The sequence below is a fragment of the Magnolia sinica genome, chromosome 10 (genome assembly GCF_029962835.1).
Source record: "Magnolia sinica isolate HGM2019 chromosome 10, MsV1, whole genome shotgun sequence".
Lineage (NCBI taxonomy): Eukaryota > Viridiplantae > Streptophyta > Magnoliopsida > Magnoliales > Magnoliaceae > Magnolia > Magnolia sinica.
In genome coordinates, this window is record NC_080582.1 from 80,599,344 (window position 1) to 80,612,835 (window position 13,492).

At 42.7% G+C, this 13,492-nt stretch overlaps 1 protein-coding gene and 1 pseudogene across 1 annotated transcript in view; both read right to left on the bottom strand.

Annotated features, from left to right (window-relative positions):
- Window positions 1-310: 310 nt before the first annotated feature.
- Window positions 311-8,743, bottom strand: LOC131217635 (glutamate receptor 2.8-like; annotated as a pseudogene).
- A 3,823-nt stretch (window positions 8,744-12,566) lies between these two features.
- LOC131217636 (glutamate receptor 2.7-like) overlaps window positions 12,567-13,492 on the bottom strand; it is a 46,197-nt gene continuing 45,271 nt past the window's right edge. The window contains exon 5 of the mRNA XM_058212575.1: window positions 12,567-13,217. Coding sequence (XP_058068558.1) covers window positions 12,567-13,217 — 651 coding nt within the window. The remainder of the gene's footprint in view (window positions 13,218-13,492) is intronic.

The following is a 13,492-nucleotide window of genomic DNA, read 5'->3' on the forward strand; positions in this document are numbered from 1 at the left end:
TTCTGTATGCCCCCAACACAATAGAAATCAATGATTTTACCTTATCCAGTGCACTCAAATTGACTAATCCTTTCACTAACCTATTGACCCACTATTAATATAAATCAAGTGGTAGGCCACACCATATCTAAACCATTGAATCATTATGAAGTGCAATTAAAACCATTTTAATGCTTACAAGAAACGTTTACTTGCACATGTTTGGTTCTAAAAAAAATTTGCCACATGCCCAAAAGGCCCATTATTTTTGTACAAATAAATATGCAAGTTTAAATATGTGAAACAGTTAGGAAAGCAAGAATAAACAAATCTATCTTAAGTCCTTATTTTCAATTATTTCCGTTATCTCTCCAGTTGCATCTCTGTTATGCATATCTACAGAGGTACTTGCACCTTGATTCCCAATCTCCGAAGATGGGGTCCCTCCTTCTCGTGGATTGAAATCTGAAACATCCGACATGGTTGTAGGACTCTGTTGAGCATTAGTATGATTCAGTGAAGTTCGATCAATGCCCTCAACAACGGTCACCTGACCTTCCATGGGTTTGGCGGTGGTCTCGGTGGTGGGTACGGCGGTCTTGGCGGCGAGTTTCGCAGCCTTCTTTGCAGTATGAGAAGAGGGGTCTATCTCATCAAAGCATTCGGCAAGATGGTAGATCCACCGTCGAAAGGTAATAGGCTCATCTGGTGTGGGTGAAATATGCCAATTTTGGTAGAGAAAGCGGACTAGAAATATGATGAAGGCCAGAGCTGAAGCGGTACCAGCGATGAGGAAGAGACCCCAGAAGCTATCAAGGGTTAGACCGTTGGAAGTGACAGAAGCCTGTGATGCTGATCGGTCTAAACAAGCCGTTTGTTGTCCGAACCATTTTTGCTCAATCTCCGACATTGTATCTCCCTCCGTAACATTCAAGATAGCCCTCGAAAAATCAGGTACGAGAGGGGACCCTCTGGGGAAGGCCTGTAAATTGAAGATGAAAGAAATGAGGAAACCAACATGGCATTTTCATGCAACGTACTGAATTTTGGAAACAATAGGCCCAATGGCTGGGCCCGTGCTTGATCATGCATATAGGGCCAAAAGGACTGACGGTCGGGATAGAGTTGTTTAACTCTACTTAGATTGCCTTTGTATTACTTAGGAAAACAGCACATCAATAGATGATCCTATACATCAGTTCCACTAGTTGAATCTGTTTTCATCTCAGCCTTCCATTTGAAGGGCACCATCCATACGGATAAGATTATCTGTTTGGTTTGATCTTCATCGGTAGGAGATTCATGACAAGCGGGCTGTAGATAGATAATATTCACTGAAACACCTACCACGCATCATTTCCTAATGATGAACAGCTGCAAATTACATGGTGACCCAGCCAAATACATACATCCATGGTGATTAGATGTGGCAGGATTTGATTGGATTATGTTCCGTTGTTAGAGATTGTGCCATGCAAAACATGTTTGAAAGTTGTTTAGTCTGAGTAGGTGCTCAACTTCACCTCTGACGGCAGAGCATGCCCCAATAAAAATCTGCCATGTCAGGTCACCACCAATATCTACTAAAAATCGTGGGACCCACCTGAGATAGGCCACAATTAGGGCTGTCAATGGGTCGGGCTGGCATATCGGGATTTCAAGCCCAGCTTGAGATGAACGCTGTAGACCTGAGGGCCGGACCCAAGGCCTAAAACTTAAGCCCGTTTAAGAACTGGGCTAGGCTCGTGATTTTTTAAGAGCCCATCTTCATGGTTCATCCCATTTAGGATTTAAAGGGGCAGATTAGTTTCATGTATGATGGGGCACACTTAATGAACAGCCCATATGCTGCACGAAATCGGGCTCGAGCTCAGGCAGGGGTGTTGCATAATCATCATGGGCTGGGCTCAAGCCTGTTTGTTTGGACCCGTCATGGATCAAAGACCTCTGCCAGGTTATAGTTCGGCCGTTGACAACCCTAGACATAACCTGAAAATCATGTTATCGTGGCCTCTGATTAATATATATACATCTGTTTGTTAGATCCAGACCGTCAACTATCTCTATGATAACAGTCCTTAAACTTCTACTATTCAGCCAGTTAGGACAGTCAGAGAGAGAAAAGAGAAACTCACAAATCCAAATCCATCCGTCTTGTACGTGGGCCCCACCATAGTGTAGAGATCACAGTACCTTCCGAGGAACAGCTGGATGTAGGGGATCTCATCAAAGATGGCAGCAACCCCACCATTCCCACTTCCTTTTGACAAGGCCTCAGCATAGTCATCAGGGGAGTAGTAGACCCTGAGCTTGGACTCATCAAAGTTCAACCTCTTCAAGAGGCCCAGCACAAAAGACCCCTCCTGATACCCCACGTAATCCCCGTTCTTGATGAGATCCTTGACGTCCGTAATGGTGGGCTGGAGCTGTTGGACGGTCAGCATTGAAGTCAAACTTGCAGTGTAACTAGAAGTCAATATGAGGACCACGAACACCCATATGATCACAACGAACCTCGACAAGTTGCTTATCACCCTCTCCTCTGCAACCATTAAAATTAATCAGAAATAGAAAATCATTTACATTTTCTTTAACCGTTAAAATTTGAAATTTGGGCCCCACTTCTGTGATCTAGTGCTCCCAAATGCACCAAAAATCCCATCTGATGCGAAGAATGCTAACCTATTCAATCAATACACTTTTTTTTTAATTCAATCAATACACTTGTGTGGGCCATTTCCCATAAGCTTTCCTTACCATCCAAATGGAAGCCATTGATAGGATGGTTAGAAATATCCAATTAGTGTGATTACTACGAAAATACTGGATCCGATCCCACAAAAGTATGGATTAAATGTTGAGAAATTTAAATAGAGGAAAGATGATTACTCAACTGTGTGCAAAGACGAGCGTTGAAAAGGAAAACCAGAACATCATGCCGATCTGATGGGAAGGTGGGCCCCTAAACTCTTTGTTGATCCGGTGTTCAAGGAGCCACACGACAAAGCCCGTCAAGACAAAGCCAGCCCCGCTTGTCAGCCATAGATTCCTACTCAGAGGCTTCAAGAAAATCCATGTATTCTTCCTTTCATCATCCCTGATCGGCACTACCATGCGGTTGGCTACGATCGTCATGTCCCCCACCACTGCATCTAATCTCTGATGATCCAATGTCAAACAAAAGAAATGAGACCCATTTGAAATAATATAACTGAAATGCAATCCAATGTGTAATGGTAATATCGCACCTGCTTGACCAGAACGAGTCAACTCGGCCAAGTCAGGTGAAAACTTGCCCTTGGTTTTGTAGGGACTTAGGATCTCCGCATGTGGGCCCAGACAATCAGAACACCCAAGTTCTAGATTTGATATGAACTCCATGAGAAAATTATGCTGAACATATGATTCTGGCCATCAATATCATCAGATCAAATTAGAACATTGAAAACATAAATTTTCCAATGGCACGTTCAATAACAATGATCAATGGTCAGGATAATCACTAAGTGAGACTATAGGATCAAAGCTTTTTTACAGTTAAGAACATGGACAGTTCGGATCATCGACCAGTTCAGCATATGGGTCCATCCTGCCGATCCTAACTCACTACATGGACAAGTCTAATGGCCTGTTTGGGTGCCACTTGCAAAGTGTTCATCTCATTTTAGTTAATGAGTAGTAATACTGGACTGATCCTTTGTATGTATTAGAGATCATGATTGTTGTTAAGAGTATTTTTAACCCTTACCAACAAGAAATATCATCTCTAATACATATTTACAATCATAGTTTGAAAACCCAATTCGACTCGATTCAACCCGACCAGATTTCGCCAAGACTCGGGAAGAACTCAATGGTCATGACTTTCTCAAAACTTGAGAAAACCCTGACTCGACTCGAAAAAATCGGTAAAACTCAATTCGGCTTGGCACAAATTAATATTATTTATATTTTAAATATTTAATATATAGATATGAACTCCATGAGAAAATTATGCTGAACATATGATTCTGGCCATCGATATCATCAGATCAAATTAGAACATTGAAAACATAAATTTTCCAATGGCACGTTCAATAACAATGATCAATGGTCAGGATAATCACTAAGTGAGACTATAGGATCAAAGCTTTTTTACAGTTAAGAACATGGACAGTTCGGATCATCGACCAGTTCAGCATATCGGTGACAGTTATCAAGCTGTTATTAGGATTCCCTTCCACCTTCACAAATTCACTAAATCCATCTTTCACTGGAACCCCAATTCTCAACTTCTTCCCACTTGTCGGTATCAACCAACCCCTCGGTAAATCCTTCGACCCTCCTGGCCATATGACTAACTTAAGATCGTCCATGGTAGTTGAGTAAATTTTGTTAGTAGTATTCTTGTTTAGCACCCGTGAAAGTCCGGATATCGGCGTCCAAAACCCAATTCCCCTTCCTCCTTTTCCAACCACATTGATTATCTGAAAGGACGACGATTGCATTTGCCCATTGAAGAGACTGAATTCCCCACTAAGGCCCAACTTGCTCTACCGCCATTGCCAGGGCGTGGACGGCATCATACGCCCATAACCCAAAAATGCTTAGCTCAGGTTTTGTGATGTTTGGGTTCTCTAAGAGAATTTTCCTTTTCCATCTGACTGTAAAATTGGAATCCAAGAGTTCCGTTAATCCGTCCGTTATGATCCAAACATACCCATCACTCATCATTCCAACATCGTTCACCTTCGAGAAAAAGCGAGACGCGAGCGTGTGTCAATCTCTTCGAAGGCATCCACAAGATATGGAACAAGTCCATTGCCATAATCAGTGTCTTCGTAGATGGGGACCACTTCTCTCCATCCAAAGGCCTTAACAATGGCTGCGATTGCTTTGACCTGAGACGAATCGTTTTGTGCAGTCCGGACGAAGTAGGGAGTTCTGATTGAATTGAGAGATGGGCTTGTAGCTGAGAAAGACAAGACGGGCACTTGAGCTTTGTCCCCAAGATCCACCACAAACTCGGCTTGGGATGAGGTTGTGGGCCCTATGATTGCTTTGACTCCGACGTTCTTCAACAGGTCCAACACTATCATGCACAAAAGGAGAAGATTGAATTCAGAGGTAGTGAATCAGCTGATAATCAGTTGCAGAAGAGAATAAACGGTTTATGTTATCTTGGATCAATTTTAGCCGTCAGATTTTCCACATTGAATGTGGAGCGTTGACCTTTTGCCTTCCACTGTGTGTTCAAAGTCAACCAATTGGATGGCTGTTATTATCTGACCCAATCAGATGCAATATCCACACTTGTCCTATCCATATATAGCTCTTGATAGTAAATCAAATCTTCACCGTACATTTCAACACCAATGTTCATATCGTTGCTACCAACCATTCGGTTTGACTTTTATCTTCAAACATTCATGTCAAGGGATACAAGATGGACGGTCTGGATCCAACTCATCATGTGCCAGGTGTCAGTCATTGGGCCCTTGTTGGTCCAAGTAGCAGAAGGTAAGTTAAGAATTAAAAAACAAAATCAAAGTCAGCATTCACATGCGTTACAAGACTTTTTAGGGTTTTTTTTTTTTTTTTCTATACCTGACTGAAAGAATCGATACCACACAAGCAGTGCTAAATTGAAATACCTCAAACACTGGACTCACCCAATACGGTGCGGCCCTTACCATGGGGCCCACCTTGATGTATGTATTCTGTATCCACACCGTTCATCCGTTTTTCCATATCCCAATAATGAAGCAGATCCGATTATCAGGTGGACCATACTATAGGAAACAGTGGCGGTCGGTTGGACGACAAGTTAGCCTCCACCCAACTGTGCCAGATCATCTCTCAGGAAATTCTCTACTCACAACGTCGGATTCAATAGTCAAGGTACCAACGATTCTAGATGAGAAGAACATGGGGCATAAAGATGTCAACTACCTATCATAAAATTCCTTGAGGCCGGTGACTCCTCTGCAAGTACGTGCATGGGGCCCACAATGATGTAGGGCCCACGTCCAAATTGTCTATAGGGTAAACGCCTTCAAGTTTACCCAGCTTCAAGAAAATCAGACCGATCCAAAACACAGGAAAGATTTGGGCCGTGGCGATGATAAGATGGACTACCCCCACCGTCTTAGCTACGATCAAGCAGTTCGGTGGGCCCCGTGATGTATCTGTTTATCCACGCTGTTCATCTTTTCTCTCGGATCATTTTAAGATGTGTTCATAAAAAATGAGACATATCCAACGCTAAAGTGGACCACACCACAGATGACTCTTGCTTTTAATGCTCCGTGCATTTTATGCAACCCAAGCTTATTATTTGGTGTGGCCAACTTGAGCGTTAGATCTGCATCACTTTTGTTCGCATACCTTAAAATGGTCTGATAGAAGGTATGGACGGCATGGATAAGAAGATACATTACGGTTAGCCCACCCACAGAACTAACCGTTCGTGGCTAGAGACAGCTGCGGTAGGACGCAATCCGCGTCCACGTCGTGGATGATGATGTCAGCTATAAGTAACCAATCAGAATGCCCTTCGTTACGCTTGCTAGAACACATGCCTACCTATTTCGATACCATACGTCGGGACTGTAGCAGCTGGATTTGTGTTTTTTTCTCAAATTACTCAAACCGTTAATGTGTTAAGGCCTCTTGATTAGGAATGCCCGAAATAACCGTTAGATTGAATACTTCCAACCCTTTTAGTATACAGAGGCAATGGTGACTGTCCATATTCAAAGCAAAAGAATAAAGTTATCAATTGAGAGCTTTTATTTGATGTATACACCATACAAAGTGAGAAGCATCATACGAACGGTTTGGATCATTTAAATATGGTAGTGGGTCCAAGGCCAAGGCCCCAAGTATCTTATTATAATGCATTGGGGTGTATTCTACCAAACTTCTAACCATACCATTGCCAAAATACCAATTGAGGGCCGGTTCCTCCGTATGTCATATCTCGTGGGCCCCACGAGTCCTGTGCATGACATCCAACTTGTCCAGCGGCCTCTCAAGAAAATCAGACCGATCCAAAACACAGGAAAGATTTGGGCCGTGGCGATGATAAGATGGGCACCAACCTTAGGCCATTTCAATACTCAGGTGGGCCACGCCATTGGATTTCAGTGGTTTTAGACATTTTACATTGCGTGGCCCACTTGGGTTCTGGATTAGCTTGAATTTTCGCCTCCAAGGGACATAGGATGTCATCCACACGTCACGATGTCTTTAGGGAAGCAGATTGTGTTTAACCCCAGTTACAACGGGCAACGCATAACTAAATCTGCATGGGCACACCGGGCAACGCATAACTAAATCTGCATGGGCAATCGTGATTTATCTGTTTACCCATGCTGTTCTTCCGTTTTCTCAGATTATGTTAAAGGATCGGGCCCAAAAATGAGGTAAATCCAGTACTCTAGTCAGCTGTACAAGAGATGAATCTTGCATTTAATGGTTTGTTCATTTAATGCAACTCAAGCTTATTATTTTTCCTCATTTTTAAGCCCATAAACATAATATGAGAAAAGTGATGGATAACGGAAAGTAAATAAACAGATACATTGCAGTGGCCCCCACAGACCTGGTCAGACGTTGCTAGGTCCAACGGAGACTTCCAATTTTTAGACAGTGTGACCCACATTATACCTGTCTTATTTCTGGGGAGTCCCATCATCCTGTTGAGGCTCTCCGAAATGCATGCGATTGGAAGACATATACACAACATGATAGGTCCCACCACAGAAAATAATAGACACCCATTCAAAAACCTTCAAATTCAAGTGGTGGCTCACATGATAGTTGAATTGGACTGATATCTAAAGTATCCAACTCTCATGGTGGGAAGACCTCGTTGGACAATTTGGATATCATACACGCATCATAGCAGGCCCCATGTAAAGTGCTTATTAAATAAGCTTAATCTCCAGTGCCCTGTAAAGGAACGACCTGAGGCCTGTACAAACTGTAGTTGAGTCGGCCACATTTTTTTATTTTATGTTTGGTTAGAATGCATTTCCTTATGAAAGAGGGTTATCATTAAGTACTTCACGCTACGTGCACTGAAATCCTGTTAGCCCCTATCGAGCTATCTCCACCATCCAAAATGATAAGCGGGTATCCCAACATGCTTCAAAATGGAATTCTGAAAATCCCATTTCAAAATGTGAAAGAGGATTATCGTTGAGTTCACGCTACGAGCACTGAGATTCTGTTAGCGCCTATCGAGCTATCTCCACCATCCAAAATGTTAAGCGGGTATCCCAACATGCTTCAAAATGGAATTCTAAAAATCCCATTTCAAAATGGAATTCTGAAAATTCCATTTTTAACAGGATTGCACTGAGAGTCAGTGCCTACCAACTACATTGAATGAGATAGCTGTTTACCATATTTCATCACACCATTAAGAAACAAACCAACAATAGCAGCAATAGCAACAATGAAAAATTCAAGATTGGCAACTATACAACGAAACATAGGAGAAAGAGGTGAAAAATACCCTCAGCGGCAGCACCGACGATATCTTTCTTCGAATCCCTCATGTGGAGAACGAGTGTCGTGTTGTGATTACGAGCGGCGTAGAAATTTGAGAGCGCCATGGAAATACAGGCCTGGCTCATCTTCCCAACCCACGTCTCCAAATCAAGGACTACACCCACATCGATCATAGCCGTCGAATTTTGGGCCATGCCCAATTCACATAATGGGCTGAGCCAGACACAAACGAATAACAAAAACGAGAGTTGAACTGCCTTCGTCGTTTGAATGTCAAAGGCCTAAATGCCGAAGGACCCTCATATATAGGTTCTCAAGGATTAGAAAAAAAAAAGTCAGTTGAACATTTTTAAAGATGGTGGTGATTCATCCACCACACAGGTGGCACAGGTGTCCGTTTATCTGGACCGTCCAAGTGGGGAACTTTCTGGATGGAGATGAATCCTTAAAATCAAAGAGATCAAAGTGGAAGGTGAAATGAACTAGTGTCACACATTTACATTGATCCCAACCGTCTAAATATTTGTGGACAAAAATCGAAGTGATCAAATGACAGGTTTAAAATAAAAACAGCTGTTCAAAGTCTGATCATCAAAATTTATGCACTATCCACAATGAGGCCTATGATTTGGACGGTCCGGATTGTTGTTCAAGTTCACCGCCTGCATGCTAGACAAGTCAACATGATTTCTAAAATGGTGGTGAGCTATTACCTTACCCAAGAAAATTCAAAGCCCAGGATTTGAAGCAACGTTCCAACTTGTGATGTCGTTCTAGGTTGCGGTGTCGTACGTTATCCTCGTTGAAATGGTAGGTGCACGCGCTTGACAACACTACGTAAGCTCACTCGCCTCACACGTGGAAACTAGAAATACATGTGTGACATTGGATCCATCCATCAAGCGATTCCTACTCTCTAGATGCCATGCCTAAAAAATCAGGCCTTTCGGATAATTGGGTGTACTACACACGTCCATTGAATGCAAACCGTTGGTCAGTCTTCTTAACGGTTCACAAGTTCTATCATCCTTACCATCTTATTTGTGGTCTAATTTTCAAGATATGGAATCTAGATGGTGGGATCCACATGATGAAGGTGCACTCGCCTGACAACACTACGTGAGCTCACTCACCTCACACGTGAAAACTAGAAATATATGTGTGACATTGGATCCATCCATCAAGCGATTCCTAGTCTCTAGATGCCATGCCTAAAAAATCAGGCCTTTCGGATCACTGGCGACATTATTTGATTCAGAGGGAATTCATACTTTACACGGACCATCAAGCTCTTAAATTCATTATTAGTCAAGCTAACATTAACCGTGTGCATGCTAGATGGATTTCATTTTTGTAGGAATTCACGTTCGTACTAAAACACAAGTCAAGGCAACAGAACAAAGTGGCTGATGCACTGAGTCGCCGTGCAACTTTGTTAGTTATTATGAGCAATGAGGTTGTCGGGTTCGAGCGCCTGAAAGACATATATACCGATGACAACAACTTCAAGGACGCATGGGGTAGGTGCCAAGAAGGTCACCCCGGTGATTTACATATGCAAGATGGGTTCCTTTTCAAGGAAAATCGACTATGCATCCCAAACAGTTCGCTAAGGAAATAGATAATCCAAGAGCTACATGGAGGTGACCTCAGTGGACACCTTGGGTGAGACAAGACGCGAGCTCTTGTAGAAAAATGGTATTACTGGCCGCAATTGGTATGTGATGTGAGAAAGGCAGTCCAACATTGTTATATTTGTCAGACCTCCAAGGGGCAATCTCATAATACGGGCCTCTACACCCCGTTACCCGTACCTGACGGCCCTTGAGAAGATTTATCTATGGACTTCGTGCTTAGTCTCACACGAACACAACGCGGCATGGATTCGGTGTTCGTGGTAGTAGATCGTTTCTCCAAGATGGCGCACTTTATTCCATGCAAGAAAACTCTCGATACAATACACGTGGCGAATCTATTCTTCAGAGAAATTGTGCGGCTACGCGGGGTTCCCAAGACTATTACTTCTGACCGTGACACGAAGTTTATAAGCCACTTTTGGCGGACTTTGTGGACTCGATTCGATACACAACTTCAGTTCAGCAACGCCTACCACCCACAAACTGATAGTCAAACTGAGGTTGTGAATCGCATGTTAAGAAACCTCCTTCGATGTATTTCAGGAGAAAAACCGAAACAATGGGATTTGGTTTTGTCTCAAGCGGAGTTTGCATTCAACAACATGGTGAACTACTCGATAAGAAAATTCTCGTTCCAGGTTATTTATGGACGAGTACCTCGCCATACACTAGACTTGGTCTCTCTGCCCAAGCTCTCAGGCATAAGCATTGCAGCAGAACATATGGCTGACAAGATCATAAGCATTCATGCGGAGGTACAAATCAAGTTACATGCCTCGAACGAAAAGTATAAGGAGCAAGCGGACAAGCATCGGCGACAAAAAAATATTCGAGGTGGGCGACCAAGTAATGGTCCATCTGCGCAAAGAACGATTTTCGACCAGAACGTACAATAAGTTGAAGAATAAAAAGATTGGACCGGTGTCAATCATCCGAAAGATCAAGGATGACACTTATGTTGTTGATCTTCTAGATGACATGGCGATCTCACGGACTTTCAACGTCGCGGACCTGACCGAGTATCATGAACCAGCGCAAGATGAGAACTCGAGGACGAGTTCTTTTGAAGTGGAGGGGACTGATGTAAAGCAGGTCGCGGACAGTTTCATAGCCAAGATGGATCAGAAAAGGCCCGGTCGACGACAGAAGTGATCTGGACCGTCGGACCTTAGATTGAGCGTATCTCGCAATCCGGAATGAGTTACCTGACGTAAAATATATGATTTTGGGGTAGAACGAGCTACTTTAGCCAACCAACCCTGCTACGCTGGGTTACGCAGCCCAGAATTGTAAAAAACCTCTAGATCGACGGTCGTTTCCCTGTTTTAATTTCGTTTTTACTATAAATAGTAAGTTTTATTTTGATTATAACTCTTCATCCGCCGGGCTTTAGGAGTTGCGCCCAACATGAAAAGAGCATAGAATAATTAGGAGAACGGTTTGGTGAAGCCAAATAGGACACTTACTATTTTTGGCCGAAAACCTTGCGCACTAGTAGACATCACGACCGTCTATAAATAGTTAGTTTACTATTTATAGTAAGTCGCGGATTCTAGGAATTTTAGTTGTAGTTTGATTCTGATTTCTTTCCCATTGCTTGGTACCCTTATTTAAAGGGTTGTGAACTCGTTTTTATGCATTCATTAATCAAATTCGAATTTATTAGAATTTCTTTCTATTTCCTGCTTTCTTTCCTCATGGATTCGAGAAGTCTCTGTGAGGAGTCCAGAGAAGTTCCGTGGATTCAGAATAGTTATCCTCTTGAGGAAGGCGGTGCTCGACCTCATGTCCTCCCCTACATCATTTGTCAGTATTGTTCCTTCAACTAGAAGATCTGTCTCTTTGATCTATCCCAGATGAAGGAGACGATGAAACCCATACGTCAACGCTTATAATAGGACTAAGGAGAATGTTAGAGCCATCCACACAAGTGCACCACACACATGTAGAATGTGTGATATATAGTGGAATGAGAGATGAGAATCTCTCTCTTTCTCTCTCTAGGCGAAGCCAAGGGATTGACACATCTAAGGCTCATAACCCTAGAACTCTTATCTTGCGATCCGATGATCTCTGGAATAAGATCTTATATAAGAAAAGTTAAGATTTCAAGAAAGCACACTCCACCATCTTATAATCTCCTGTATGCCCCCAACACAATAGAAATCAATGATTTTACCTCATCCAGTGCACTCAAATTGACTAATCCTTTCACTAACCTATTGACCCGGTATCCATATAAATTAAGTGGTAGGCCACACCAAATCCAAACCATTGAATCATTATGAAGTGCAATTAAAACCATTTTAATGCTTAAAAGAAACGTTTACTTGCACACATGTTTGGTTCTAAAAAGAATTTGCCACATGCCCAAAAGGCCCATTATTTTTGTACAAATAAATATGCAAGTTTAAATATGTGAAACAGTTAGGAAAGCAAGAATAAACAAATCTATCTTAAGTACTTATTTTCAGTTATTTCCGTTATCTCTCCAGTTGCATTTCTGTTATGCATATCTACAGAGGTACTTGCACCTTGATTCCCAATCTCCGAAGATGGGGTCCCTCCTTCTCGTGGATTGAAATCTGAAACATCCGACATGGTTGTAGGACTCTGTTGAGCATTAGTATGATTCGGTGAAGTTCGATCAATGCCCTCAACAACGGTCACCTGACCTTCCATGGGTTTGGCGGTGGTCTCCGTGGTGGGTACAGCGGTCTTGGCGGAGAGTTTCGCGGCCTTCTTTGCAGTATGAGAAGAGGGGTCTATCTCATCAAAGCGTTCGGCAAGATGGTAGATCCACCGTCGAAAGGTAATAGGCTCATCTGGTGTGGGTGAAATATGCCAATTTTGGTAGAGAAAGCGGACTAGAAATATGATGAAGGCCAGAGCTGAAGCGGTACCAGCGATGAGGAAGAGACCCCAGAAGCTATCAAGGGTTAGACCGTTGGAAGTGACAGAAGCCTGTGATGCTGATCGGTCTAAACAAGCCGTTTGTTGTCCGAACCATTTTTGCTCAATCTCCGACATTGTATCTCCCTCCGTAACATTCAAGATAGCCCTCGAAAAATCAGGTACGAGAGGGGACCCTCTGGGGAAGGCCTGTAAATTGAAGAAGAAAGAAATGAGGAAACCAACGTTGCATCAACGTACTGAATTTTGGAAACAATAGGCCCAATGGCTGGGCCCGTGCTTGATCATGCATATAGGGCCAAAAGGACTGACGGTCGGGATAGAGTTGTTTAACTCTACTTAGATTGCCTTTGTATTACTTAGGAAAACAGCACATCAATAGATGATCCTATACATCAGTTCCACTAGTTGAATCTGTTTTCATCTCAGCCTACCATTTGAAGGGCACCATTCATACGGATAAG